We start from the raw sequence: 13,198 nt of genomic DNA, 5'->3' as shown, positions 1-13,198 counted from the left end.
CAGGGGAATCAATAGAGGGATTGTTAGTGCTTTGAAGCCAGAGGCTCCCAAGCCTGCTCTCCTTCCATCAGACCGCCCCTGCTTTATAGATGAATGCAAGCCCAGCACACAGGCCCATCTTTAATCCCAACTGTCTCCTCATTTCTGAAATATCTTCTCAGATTAGGACATGATGAAGTTTTTCATACAAAGTTAGCCAAGTGTAGAAACCATTCAGGGTTTTTCAATTTTGTTTGCCTTCAGTTGGAGCAAGAGAAGGAGCAGCAGATAAAGTATCCCTTCCATCTCTGTTACACCTGCCGCACACACCAGCTATCAAAGGATACACAATGTCCTGATGCTTTGCACAAGTGGCCCTCTGTCCCAAGAGGCGATCCAGCAAGGTCTGAATCAGCCCTGACTGCTCTGGCTCCATCTGGTAACGACTGCTCTGAATCTGAGGGGTCAGAAAAAAGAATGATTTCCAGAACAACATAAAACTGTTGGGCTTGTTCCTTCATACTCCTTCCCTCATCTCCACACAGAGTGATGAGATCTTCAAAGGCCAAAGCAAACACCTAGGGATTCCCTTCCCATTTTCCTAAGCAGTCACTGCTCTCTTACCTGAGAAAGGAAGAGGTGAAGAGCACAAGATGTGGCCTCAGGCAGCTCTGCTATGTTGGCTTCTGCTGCCTCATGGATAATCTGGCTAATTTCTTTTTGAGAAATAATATTTTTGCTCTGATATCTCAAAAACTTGAACAAAGGAAAAAACAGAGACATTAAACAGTAGAATACCCAGAGTGCAACAGTGACTCATCACTTACAAATACCTCTTCTATGTACCATCACTGCAGCACCTTAACTACAGGCCTGATTTTTATACCACTCCTAATGGAATCAGTGCAAGTACCTCTGTTGATGGTGCTGTGATTTATATCCAGATTTATTTTGGTTTTAGCTGGGAAAGAACTAAAATTAATGAGGTAACCTTTTCAAACTGAAGTAAGAACAGCAAATATTCACAGACCCATCTTATATTTGGAGGGGAAAGGTTCACTTTAATAACCCCTTCCTCTCATTCACTGCCATGAGAGCTACATCCTCAGTATTTCTGCTGGGTAGGACCACATTCCCCCTCTAGCACACAGACCCACGTACAGCAGGGTAGTATATTGCACTGACTCCCTGCCCTGAAAAGTGAAGTCTGTAAGGTCCAGATGGGAGCCAAGCTGCAATGCCAAGCAGCCAGCTTGCTCCCTAACTGGTAAGAGCAGTTGCATGTTCTCTGCAAGTCTCCCCTCTCTTCCCCAGGGGTCCTAGATGACATAAATAAATGTTACCAACACCAGAGGAACAGGAGGTGCTCACTAACAGCAGTCAGTTTCTGCAGGCTGTGGAAGCTCACATGAAAGTATCATTATTAATACAGGGCATGAATATAGTCCCAGACAAAGCCACAACAGTATCAGAAACTGTTGCATAGCAGGTTAAATACCAACAATCAGCCCACGTGTATTGTACCAACATACTGGGAAAGGTGGGGGACAGCCCACCCTTCTGCTGCTCACCAAAGTCATCAGCCTGAGAACTTCTGGCTGCAGAAAGGACTTCTGGCCCCCACTAAGTAGTGTGAAGAGCAGGAATCGGTGCCATGGCTGCGAAGCAACGTGTTGAGCTGGGAGAGAAGGAGAAGCCAGTCAAAGACAGCTGTAAAACTGCCCAAGTGACAGACTGAACCCAGCTAAGGGCAGTGTTCAGTACTGACCTCAAGTTTTCTCTCCTAGACCCCACGCTGTGAAACACTAAGGGGATATTTTGCACTGTTTTTACTGGCTTTTTAATCTGTCACTCTCTGGGCAAGAGTTCAGTCTAAAGAACAAAAGCTTAATAGGTTTTCAAAGCAGAAAATACATATTGTCCATCTTTGTGCTGATACAGGAAGCAAAACCTTCTCCTGGGGTGTATGTCATGAAACAGTGAGGGAATATCTTTAGCCTAGGGTTTTAAAAATAATACCCTCCGGTTTCAGTATGAGGACACCTCTCCTGACTTTAGTTTTAATTTAGCTGCAGAATACCCTTTGGCTAATGAAGAAAGCCCTATAACAGAAGCTGAACAAACTGAGCCTGGATCTGCATCAGACACTGGACTATGAGGACCAGCCAGGCTGACAGTGGCAATGCAGTCAATAGAAAAAATGTTCTTATGAAAGAACATACACAATAACATAATATTTATTAGGTAAGGCCGTAAGTCTGTGATGGCACAAAGTCTTTCACTGAATGCTGAGATTAAAATATCATTACCTTGTATTTATTACAGGTTTGGAGCATGGGATGGAGAAATAGATCAGCTGATATAACTTGTTACATACTACAGCAACTCGCCAGAGTGTTAGAAAGGTCTCTTTTCCACTGGCAGTACAAAACCTCCCTATTGCCACTACAAGAATTTTTTCTATAGGAAAACAACACTGAAAAATAATGTAAAATATTTGGGGGATACCTTTGATCTGGGGAAAATGAGAAAGTAGCAGCACTGTGCATGAACCTGCTCTGCACATTTGGAAATATCTCTGGATCAAAGGAGGGTTATAGAAAGCCTCAGGTGAGTCAACTATTAGAGGCAGAATCCAAGAGAGACTCTTTCCAGTGTTCTTGCATCTTTCAGCCAAATACAGCTATGACCCTCATTCTGCTTGGAATAAGGAGGCTCTTGTTATTGCCCTTATGAACTCAGCACCACAGCAGCCAAAGTGACAGGTTCAGCTATTGCTGCAGCAGCATTTCATTAGTTTAGCCCAAATCAGCAGAGCCCCCCTCCCATAACTGTTTTTTTTAATCCAGCCTTTTAATAGCCTCCTTTCAGCTACTGGCTGTCCTTCATCTGCAGTATTACATCTTTATCCAACCATTTCCTCTCTCCCACCAGTGTTCCTTTTGCCTGGTGTTCATTCACTCCATTCCCTTCTCTATTAGTGTTTAAACAACTGAAGTGAACAGGCCAGGGTACAGAGAACTTTCTGGTTTAAGAACAGAGGCAGCACCTGGACTTCATGGCAGGAAGTTGACAATAAGCAGAAGGGTCTATTCTTCCCCCAGCTCTACAATACAGTCACATTATGTTATACTGAAAACATGGTATACATTAGGTCTGACATGCACTCTTGAAACCAAAGTCGGAATTCACTCCTTGAAATTCAAAATTTCCATCTTCCATTCCCTAAGGCTGCCTAGTTCTCCCTTCCCTTCCTTCAGGGCCCAACTATGACCAACACTGTCGTACTGTAAGATGCACCATGGTCACATCCCCCCTCCTATATGTTTATGGTCTAAAGGTTTGATACAATTGGCCTGAAAGTCAAAGGCTATTCCTATTCTCCTTCCATTCCCAAACCTTTCCCTCTTACAGGGTTGGAGAACTACTTTTTACCTTCTGGAAAGCATCCTGGTGTCCAGATCTAAAGTGAGGGCTCATGCCTGCAGAGGAGCCAGGCACTGTGATCTCATCCCACAAAGCACAAGATTAACTTTAGGCACACAAATATTTTTTCTTATTTGGCATAAACTCATTATACATTTTCTCCAGAACACTACTAGATAGAGAACAAAGAGCTCAAAATCACTGCAGGAGGGAAACTAGGAGAAGAAAGACCATAAAGACTTTACCAACATCCTGGTTCTTCACATACAGGTATTCCACTAAGGTTTCTAGGCAGGCAACCACTGCCCGAGAGAGCAGCAAGTCTTTCTGGAATACCAAGAGAAAGGAAAAAAAAAAAAACAAACTCAAAACAGTCAACAGCTATTGCAAGAGAAAAATTCATAAAATGCCAGGATCTGAAGAATATGCAGCACAGGAAAATAACACCTTTCATCTCCTTCAAGGGATGCAATGTGCTGCAAATTATCTGTCACATCAAGGAGCCAGACAGAGGTAGGGCTACTTATTTTGAGACTAAAAAAATAGTAAGTAACAGCCTCCAAAGAATAAAGATAGGATCTTAACATAGCCTAAGAATTAAATGTAAACTGATGTACTACCCCTGGAGCCCAGCATCAACTGCGCTAGTTAAATGTGTGCTGGTGCATTCACTACCCCCAAAAGCACCTTGCCAGGGGTATGGGGGTTGGACTGGGATTTGTTACACCTTTCCCACATCTGTCCCTATGGATGTGGCATCCCTGCAGAGGAGAGATGGGAAGACAGAAATCCTCATTAGTATACAGAATTTCAGCTACCCAGTTCAGCAGCAGGGAGCACCACATAGCTCAATTTACATCTTTCTCACTGCACTGTGCTGCAGCAAGAGCATTTTCCCTCCTCCTCATCACACATCTGTAAGGGGTGGAAAATGCAGGCAGAAGGAAAAAAAAAACAAAACAACAAACCAGGCAGCCCCTTTGATTCTGCAACAGGGTGGTTTCTCCCTAGATTAATGTTTCTGCTTGAAGCCCAACACTACTGTTTGTTCCAAAAGTAATATTTTTATATACCTGCAACTGGACATGCACCAGAAGGTTCTGCAGACTGACAACAAGTGAGAAGACCTGCTGCGTGGCAAGGGGGTGCAAGGCAGTGTCCTGCAGTGATGATGGCTGTGGTTGAATACCAGTTGTGGCTGTGTTTTGGCCAACAATCACCAGCAGGGAGGAGGAGAAGTTCTGTCGCAGGAGAGCTCTCAGGAACTGCATGATGCTCACTAGACAGGGAGATGTTTATTAGTGTGTGTCAGTGCTTTTCTCTGCTCTACCCTGTGCGTTGGTGCCTGTGCAATAGCATGGGAGAGGGTGATGAGAGAAAATGTGAGCTTAATAGCTCAGAGTTGTCTGGCAGCTGCTGACAGCTGTAGACAGGAATGGCAACATGAGTTTCCTTGTTCATCTCCTTTGAGACACTAATACAGTTCACACTCAGTTCTAGATGTCACTACCAACCTCCAAGGAAGATCTGTCCAAACACAGAAGAACTTCAGACAGCTCCCTTTTGCCCTTTCTCACCACCATTTGACATTTACAAAGTCAAATGGACCCAAGTTTCCATATTCCCTCCAGCACCCCCACCATCCCATTCCATAGTCACCAGTTCTCCCTTGTTGCTTGTATCATGGTACTAGTGGCTACTTCCAGAGAAATCCTCCTAACAGATGCAAAATACCTAACAGCAGGATTGGCTTCTTATTCCTGAAGATGACTGCATTCAGGACTTGTGTAAGGTCTACAGAGAGTGTCTGGTGAACCTAGAAGGGAATTAAATAGAAGAGAAAAAGTGATGCTGGTCCAGAGCAAATTGAAAGCTCTGTTATATACTTATAGTTCTTAGACACTACCCCATGATGACCACTGAAAACCAAGGAAACAACAACAGGGTTTCAGGAGGCTAACACAGAAGGAAGAGTTACATCATTGGACCTTCACATTTCACTCACCACTAGTTGCTTGAGCTGCACAGCTTCCAAACCACAGTGTACCTTGTTTGCCTTGTTCTCACTACTCCATGCAGGACCTCTGGCATGTGGCTGGCAGCCTGCCAAGCACATGAAGTGGCAGAAACAGCCAACATCAAACATGGCTCTACCTTAGCCACAGAGCCAGGCAGCAAGACTGAGGAGCCAGGCAGCCAAAACCCAGCAGTGAGTGGCTAGAAGCCTGCTGGAGCTGGGGCCTGCCAAGAGCCCAGGGATAGGAACTATTGCATGGATGAAAGTGGCAGAGGAGTTTAGGGACTTGGGAACTAGGTAAAAAAGGAAAGGTCAGCTTCAGAGGGAAATCTGCAATACATAGTTTCCTTCACAGAAGAGCCATTCAAGAGCAATGGCATGAAGCCTCAGAGAACACCAGAAGGGTTCAAACTCTTCAATAAGCCAGAGAGTTGATACAGGAAGGCAGCCATAAGGATCACAGGGCTGATTCCTTTAAATACTCTTCTGAAGAGAGAAATATTCCACAAGAGAACTAGGAGTAGCTCCTGCAACATGGTGGCAGTGGCTACTCATTTTAAAACTGACAAGCCAAAGCCTTTAATAGCCTACCATCCATGAGCCCTGTTTATTCCCATGGTAAAGCCAGCAGCAGTAACACAGTTAAGATGTAAGTTGGCTATGGCCAGACAAGTCCTCACTACTAACATCAGCCTGACATGAATGTGGCTGTTTCTTGAAGCCACTGTTCTCTAAAAACCTGCAGGCTCAGGGAGACAGCCTGTCATCAGCTCACATTCACAGCCACAAAGGTACTCTTATGAGAGTCTCCAGGATGCTTTGTGCAGCTCCAGTTACGGTGAACAGCAGAAAGAAGCAAGAGAAGTGACTCTTCCACTTCTTCCTCTTCAGCAGAAGATCAGAAACACTGACACCTATAAATGCTGAAGATTAGAAACATTGAAGCAGTCTTGAGTCATTTCCATTTCCCAGCTGTATCTGTAGTTTCTTTCCTCATCTCTGGTGCAAAAACATTCCTGGGTTGCATATCATAGCACATCAAGCCACTTGATATTGATAAAACCAAGCAACAGGTTTATAAGCCACTAAAATAATTGCACTTCAAGGATCAATACAAGTGGAGAGCGTCACTCCCAGATGAAGCTCAACACTTGACACTTGACACTAGAATGCTGTTTGGGACTGGCACAACCCCAGACACAGCCCTGACTTGGGAACTGAGAAAGCAGGCTGTACTCAGCAGCTCACAGAGCAGGGCCAGGCTGCATTTCCACAGCTGACAATCTGTACAAGTATCATGCGCTAAGCCCTAAGCAGAGGCTGCATGCTGATGAAGTAACGGGTGCAGACTTGGTCTGGGCTGGTCTTCTGGAAAACATCTTCCCTTAGCATTAGAAATCCAACCCTTGCTTTTCTCTGCACATGCATACATGTCCTTAATATGATTTTATCATCTGCAAACAGGTGTACCAAATCCCAAAGAGTATACTCTGCTGAGCATAACTGCAAGAGCAGAGCTCACAACTCATGACATGCTCTCTAACTCCATCTCTCTCATCGTCTAACTCATGCTCTCTCCTCTCCTCAAGAGAGATCTGAGTAGATATTTCAAAAGGAAACATTTTCCTTTGGCATTGGAAAGTGCTTCCTTCAAAGTTCTAATTCCATTATTAGTTGAAAACTCCAGCTTAGATATCTTGTTGGACTGCAAAGCATCAAATAGAATGACAGCTGCCCACATTCATAAGAGCTTGCTAATACTGAACACTTACTTGCCAATATTAGTTTCTATTTCACTATTGATCATTTTAGTAATAAAAAGCAGATTCCAACATGGGAGCTGTGCCTTCCACCCCCAGTCTTCCCTTGAAAAAGGTATTAAAATGTATTTTTCTCTGTCTTGAAGAGGAAAGTGATTTAGATCAGAAAGGCTGGGTATGCACTTCTCCCTGCAGGGTTTGTGCCCTTCTTTAACTCTTCAGAGATTCATGTCTCAGACTATAAGCCAAAGCAAAACACTTTCATATATATATATATTTACACACACTTATTTTTAAATTTTACCCATGTGCTGACTCTGAAAATTAGAGTGGTTCTAACCTCAGTATTGTAGCGATGCTGATAAAGCAAAAGGGATGCCACCAAGAGCCATCCAGAGCACAGCAAGGCATCCTCAGAGGACAGGTAGGCAGGTCTGGAAGGAGGAGACCACAGCCAGGTGCATTCCAAAACCTTCTGCAGGAGTTCTAGCAAGGACACGTTGGAGAGCAGCACAGCCACTGCTGCATGGGAGAAACATAATTGAAGAGAATGATGGGATGGCACAGGTTAAACCAGAGTAAAAGAAGTGCATAACAAGCAAAAGAGAAGTACAGAGCACACCCCTGCTGCAGTGAGGTAGTCATCTGAGTAAGGCTGTCCAGCTACTGGTATTCATCTCCCAAAGCTCAAGCAACTGCTCAGCCAGCTAATCAGCTAACAACACAATAGGAAGGTCAGTTAGAGCTGTTCTCTAGTATTTAAATTTTTCAACTATGACCATACCAGGGTATTTCAAGCTAGGCACCAAAGGGCCACTGCTGTGTTTATGAACAAGAAAAATACACTGATTCTGTCTTTCAGCAGCCAGTTCTTGAATCATCAGAAGGCAGCAAAACCAAACCAAACTCCTCAACCTAAGAAACCTCATCCAAAGTACAAAATGGTCTTTATCTATAATGCTGTGTCTGGGTGGGGAAAAATCCACCTTACCTGCTGAGACAGTTAGAATACAGTCTCTGATTGTATTGTGAAGCTACAACCTCATTGAAATTAACAGCAATCAGTACAATCTTCCCTCACCTCTCTGTTGACTACAAGGTGTTGTCTGATGAAGGGTCCAGTACAGAAAATTCAAGGATGGCTGCAGGAGGTCAGTGTCCCTTGGCCTGCATTTCCCACAGAGATTACTGACTGGAAACAAAAGAACATGTGTAACAAGGACACCAACTTAACAGAGCACTTCAGCACATGAAACAAGTCAGCCTAACACTATCATGGCCCTCTGCAGACCTGGGAGAATGTTAACTCTTTCTTTGCACAGATGAAACTTGCAAAGCACTAATCCATCTTCAGTGAGAGGAAGGATAGAATAAAGACATGTAGAGAGACAATATGAAGATATGAAAGTCAGTGAAGGAAGAGTTACATCTTAGATGGAAAGAGAATAGAAGATGCCTTCTGGAATCTGGTTTCAGGCTGGAATTCTTTTGCGAGTCATGATGATGGACTGTAATATACTAGAATATCCCTTTAAGTCATGGATATATGCACTGGGGAGATGAAAAGAGTGTCCAGATTGCATATGAGCAGAGGTATTTGTGGTGGACTAAGCAAATATCGAAGTAGCTGTGATCTTATGAGAAGTTTGAACAGGGAAAGAGAGATGGGATGAAGATGAAGCTTTGCCCCCAAGAAGAAGAAAAAGATCTCTGTCCCTAGAGATGAGGAAAACCTCTGCTTTTGAACAGTTCATCATTAAAATGGTTCCCCATGAGTTTTGACAAGACCCATAAACAGAGCTGTGGGAAGGCTGTGTGATATGGGACTTCACAAATGCAGATTCCCAGGCAGCTGCTTTTGTGAGAATTAAAAAGGCCACAGGAGAACTGTTCTTGTCTTGAGGGAAGTTCCATGGCAGGCCAAAAGAGACTTCTGTCTCTGAGAGAACTGATGAAAGACTATTTTATAGGTGGTAAACTGACCTAGAGTTCCAAGTTTTCTCTCTATACATTGCCTATGAGAAGGGAAAGTTGTGGGGGAGGGGAAGTGTTTTGAAGGTTTTATTCTGATTCTCATTAATTTTTTCTCTTTCTTGCAGTTGTGTTAATAAACCTACCTTTATACCCTTTAACATTCTGAGCCTGCTTTGCTTTTCTCCTAATCCTTTCTCACAGCAGGAAAAGAGTAAATAATTCTATTAGGCACTCAAACCACTACACATAATTCAGGAAACAGAAATTGGAAACCTGAAACTACTACAGTGGTACAGACAAAGCAACAGGCATCTGCCCTACAGTGTTTGCTTTAGAGTGGACAGTGCAGTGGAGGGAATTGAAAAGCATATACAAGAGGGCATATATCACATCGAGCAGTAATGAATCCAGAGGAATGGACTTCAGGTTATCTGTTATCACAGCGAAAAGAACTGCAGTGTGAGTTATCTGTTTCCACAGTGTGAGTTTGAGTCTAGTACTAGAACAAGCATAAACAACGATGTGACTGTCTCTCGTGGTGCCCAGACTGGGGAAAGCCATGGAGAGCTGTGCTCCTCCCCTCTCACCACCTTTGCTCACACTAGGAGTAAAATGTCATGTTTGTTGTAAGCACCAAACACTTAGCAACAATGTTTAGTAAGAGCCAGGGAGAGAAAGCCAGGATTACAGGGTTCAGGAAAACTGTCACTGGAGATCTTTTGAAGAGCTTACAATTTGAGTAAGCAATTCTCAAAAAACACGCACCAACACACAAAAACATGCAGCTTCCATCTAAGAGGTCTCATTAGAGAAGAGTGTCTTGCACATCCACCCCTGGAGAACACAGTCTGGAGGCCAAGGGGGGAATAAATGGGGTGGCTGGAGTATGGAGAGAGTTGTGGAGAAAAATACAAAGCAGAAAGCAAGAGCAAAAGGAGCTTGTGACTACTGGGAGAAGCTGAGCTGCGTTCTAAAACCACAGCAGCTAAAAAGGCTGGGATAAAGAGGCCGTGGTTCTTCCATGTCCCCAGTTCCCTTGGCTAATGAATGTCTGAGAAATGCCACTTCTTTACAAGGGCAGCAGAGGCAGCCCTAAGATATGAAACATTTCAGATTGAAGGGGATAGTCCTTCAAAGCCTGCTGGAGAGACCAATTTTTCAGAGCAGGGAAGAGATGAGAGGATGGAGCAGCAGAATTTTCCTTCTAGTATCCTTTTTTCACAGCCTATATGAACCTCCAACAGCCAAGAAAGAAGGCAGAAGTCACCAAGTAAGGATCACCAGACAAGACAGCAGGTTATGGTATGGTAAAGAAACACAGCTTGCTCTTTTGTCTTTGGGGTGGAGTGGACAAGCCCTGCAGTTGGTTGGGAGCCATATACTCTGGATTCACATTCCAAGGAAATTCCATCTACATTCCAGTTTCACCAGACTACTGGTTCCTGATAGCTGATTAACAGGACATGACTGTGACCTGAACCCCACAAGATTGTTACAGCAAGGATGATAGGAAAAGATGATTCAGGAAGCACCCCAGCCATGTGGTCATGTGCCAAACCTGTGAGTCTCTGACCCTGAAGTCTTGTCATGGTCAGGGGAATACTTTGGCCACTTTGTGAGGTTTCAGACAAAACATGTACTGTAAAAGCAAGAAGAAGAGAACCTGGGTTTTGTTAACTGAATTAGTTACCACAACTCTTTACAATGCTCTGGCCATGAATGTATCTCAAAGCAGCCATTACTATAATGCAAGGTCAATCTTTTCTCAAAGGACAAAGAGCAAGCACCTAATCTTATGGAACAATTAACAAACAGTTCCCTGAGAGAAGATGGATGCATATACTCACCCTGGTGAAGCAGCTTGAAGTCGGTGCTGTCCAGCTCCCTTATGCCCTTGCTCCGCAGGTGCACCAGGAAAAGAAGGCTCAGCAAAACAGGCAGGTTCCTGTTAGCTAAGAACGGCACAGATAACTTAGCTTGTCAGTGAATTCCAAACTGTTGTACCTTAAAGTGTGCCAGGAATTGTTAATTTTCTGGCTCCAGAATAAGGACGCACACACACAGAGCCCTAAACTTTATTCTCATCTCTACAGTCCCGTCTGGATCAGATCCCCTTTCTGCCAGTCTGGTTTGGCCTGAGTTGCACCTGAATCCTGCCAACACCATTTTGGGAGGAGCTAAAGAAGGGGAAAGAGACTGGGGTCATTTACACCCATCATGAGCCATGTAGGGAGCATGCTCCCCACAGCTCCCAGCATCCATAGATCAGTGACAGAGGGACACAAGTTCAAATGTGCACAATTCCAAACAAGATCAGATCTAGCAGAGCTTGTAGCTCCATGCTCTACCATGCTCCTGCTTTCAATGCCCCTCCTCTTCTCCAGCATACAGACTTTGCTGGAGGTAAGGCAAAAACACTTTCCTTCTTCTCCATCCCAACTGCTGCACAACGAAACACTTGAAACAGAGCAAAGCTGTTAAAAGCATCAGTGGCCCCCTCAGGAACAAGTAAAAGTTGTGCAAAGTCGCTATCCTAAAGGAGTCAAGGACATCCTAGCATTTGTTCACTCTTTCAGTTCAAGCACACAGACGACTTTGCACAGCACCTTTCATAGTGGGACAACAGTTCTAACATCACAAACAGGGCTAGTAAGGAAAACAGTGGTTTCCCCCAGTCACAGCCTTGCTCCCTTTGAGAGATTTAACAGAGTTATAAGATCTGGTGATACCACAGTCCCTGTTTGGGGATCAATATAATGAATTATTCAATCCTTGTTCCTGGTCTTTGTGTCCTGGGAACTGTGCATGCTCAGGCACACCAAGCTGTTTTGCACAAAGAAGAGGCAAAAAGGAGGTTGCCTTTCAGCCACCAGTTGGGCCCCTATTCAAGCAGAAAGATTTACCAGCACAGCTCTCCATTTGAACACTGACAGCAGTATACAAGAACTTGCCTTAGTTTAACAATCACGGTTTGAAATCCAGAACAACCTAAATTAGAAAATAGGCTCTCAGTTCAAAATTAATCTCTGAAAAAGAAAACTAAATAAGTACAGTTCAGTCCATAAATTTCCTCATGCAGGTAAGTACTGAAGCTACATCTGCAGGTCAAAACCACTTTATCCCAGTCTGTGTCCCTACAGCAAGTTGATCTTACAGCAAGACCAAGTCACAGAGATAGGGTCACCTTGTAGGGTAGCTGAGCTGCTCTCTACCAGCAGCTGCTGCAGAATCTGTAAAAATCGTCTCCGAAGGAGGTCACAGACAAGGACATCCTCATTTCTTTCCAGGAAGGTCCTTAGAGTCATCAACACCTTCCAAGCCACTTCCACAGAGCTTGAGCAGACCAGGTCCTGCAAAGGAAGAAACACACATATTACCTTTCTACCCTGATTATACAGAAGTCACCACTATTTAATACCATTATGCTAATCTGGTGCCTTGGGAAACAGCCTAATAAAGCACCATTCAGATTAAGTATGTCCTGATTAAATAGAGAACTGAATAAAGCAGGTGGTCTCATGTCTGTTAGGCACCTCTGAGTAAATATCCTATTTAAAGAATGATTTGGCTCTGTAAGCGTAAGGGTAACATACATTTAAGGTCACAGCTTTAGACAAGTGAGACCTAAAGAAAAGAACAGAATCTGTGGCACCTCTGCTCTCGTTGTTTTGAAAAATCAGCATGCATAATAAATATGCTTGCCTAAAATCAAGCTTATGGGCCAGTCCACAGTTCCTAACTTTCAAAAGGCTGGCAGCCTTGTAAGTGCAGCAGTAACATAACTAAACTGCATGAAACATACATAAGCTGGGCAAGCAATCAATCACAGGAAAGGGAAGAGTCATGTACACAGCTCCCAAGCCTTCCTCCTGACTACAGGGCTCTGTCTGGAGTCTCTGAGCTAAATCCTACAGCCAGTACCCTTAATTTGGGCACAGTCTTCATGTTGAGGTGCATAACATTAAATTCGCTTGCACAGCATGTACAGAGGCAGTTGTATAATTATCAGACAGAAAATGCCTGGTAGTGCTGACATAATGTG

The 13,198-nt window shown here is 43.9% G+C and overlaps 1 protein-coding gene across 1 annotated transcript in view; it reads right to left on the bottom strand.

The window, feature by feature from the left end:
* MEI1 (meiotic double-stranded break formation protein 1) overlaps positions 1-13,198 on the bottom strand; it is a 39,572-nt gene that overhangs the window by 1,339 nt on the left and 25,035 nt on the right. Inside the window, exons 21-30 of the mRNA XM_066319796.1 lie at positions 12,341-12,506; positions 11,004-11,108; positions 8,264-8,374; positions 7,523-7,704; positions 5,140-5,221; positions 4,479-4,684; positions 3,651-3,732; positions 1,551-1,657; positions 604-735; positions 327-436 (exon numbers count right to left, since the gene is read on the bottom strand). Of these exons, the coding sequence (XP_066175893.1) occupies positions 327-436; positions 604-735; positions 1,551-1,657; positions 3,651-3,732; positions 4,479-4,684; positions 5,140-5,221; positions 7,523-7,704; positions 8,264-8,374; positions 11,004-11,108; positions 12,341-12,506 (1,283 nt within the window). The remainder of the gene's footprint in view (positions 1-326; positions 437-603; positions 736-1,550; positions 1,658-3,650; positions 3,733-4,478; positions 4,685-5,139; positions 5,222-7,522; positions 7,705-8,263; positions 8,375-11,003; positions 11,109-12,340; positions 12,507-13,198) is intronic.

The sequence above is a fragment of the Sylvia atricapilla genome, chromosome 5 (genome assembly GCF_009819655.1).
Source record: "Sylvia atricapilla isolate bSylAtr1 chromosome 5, bSylAtr1.pri, whole genome shotgun sequence".
Classification (NCBI taxonomy): Eukaryota; Metazoa; Chordata; class Aves; order Passeriformes; family Sylviidae; genus Sylvia; species Sylvia atricapilla.
Note: the sequence above shows the minus strand (reverse complement) of the source record. Positions and strands in the feature narration are given on the sequence as shown.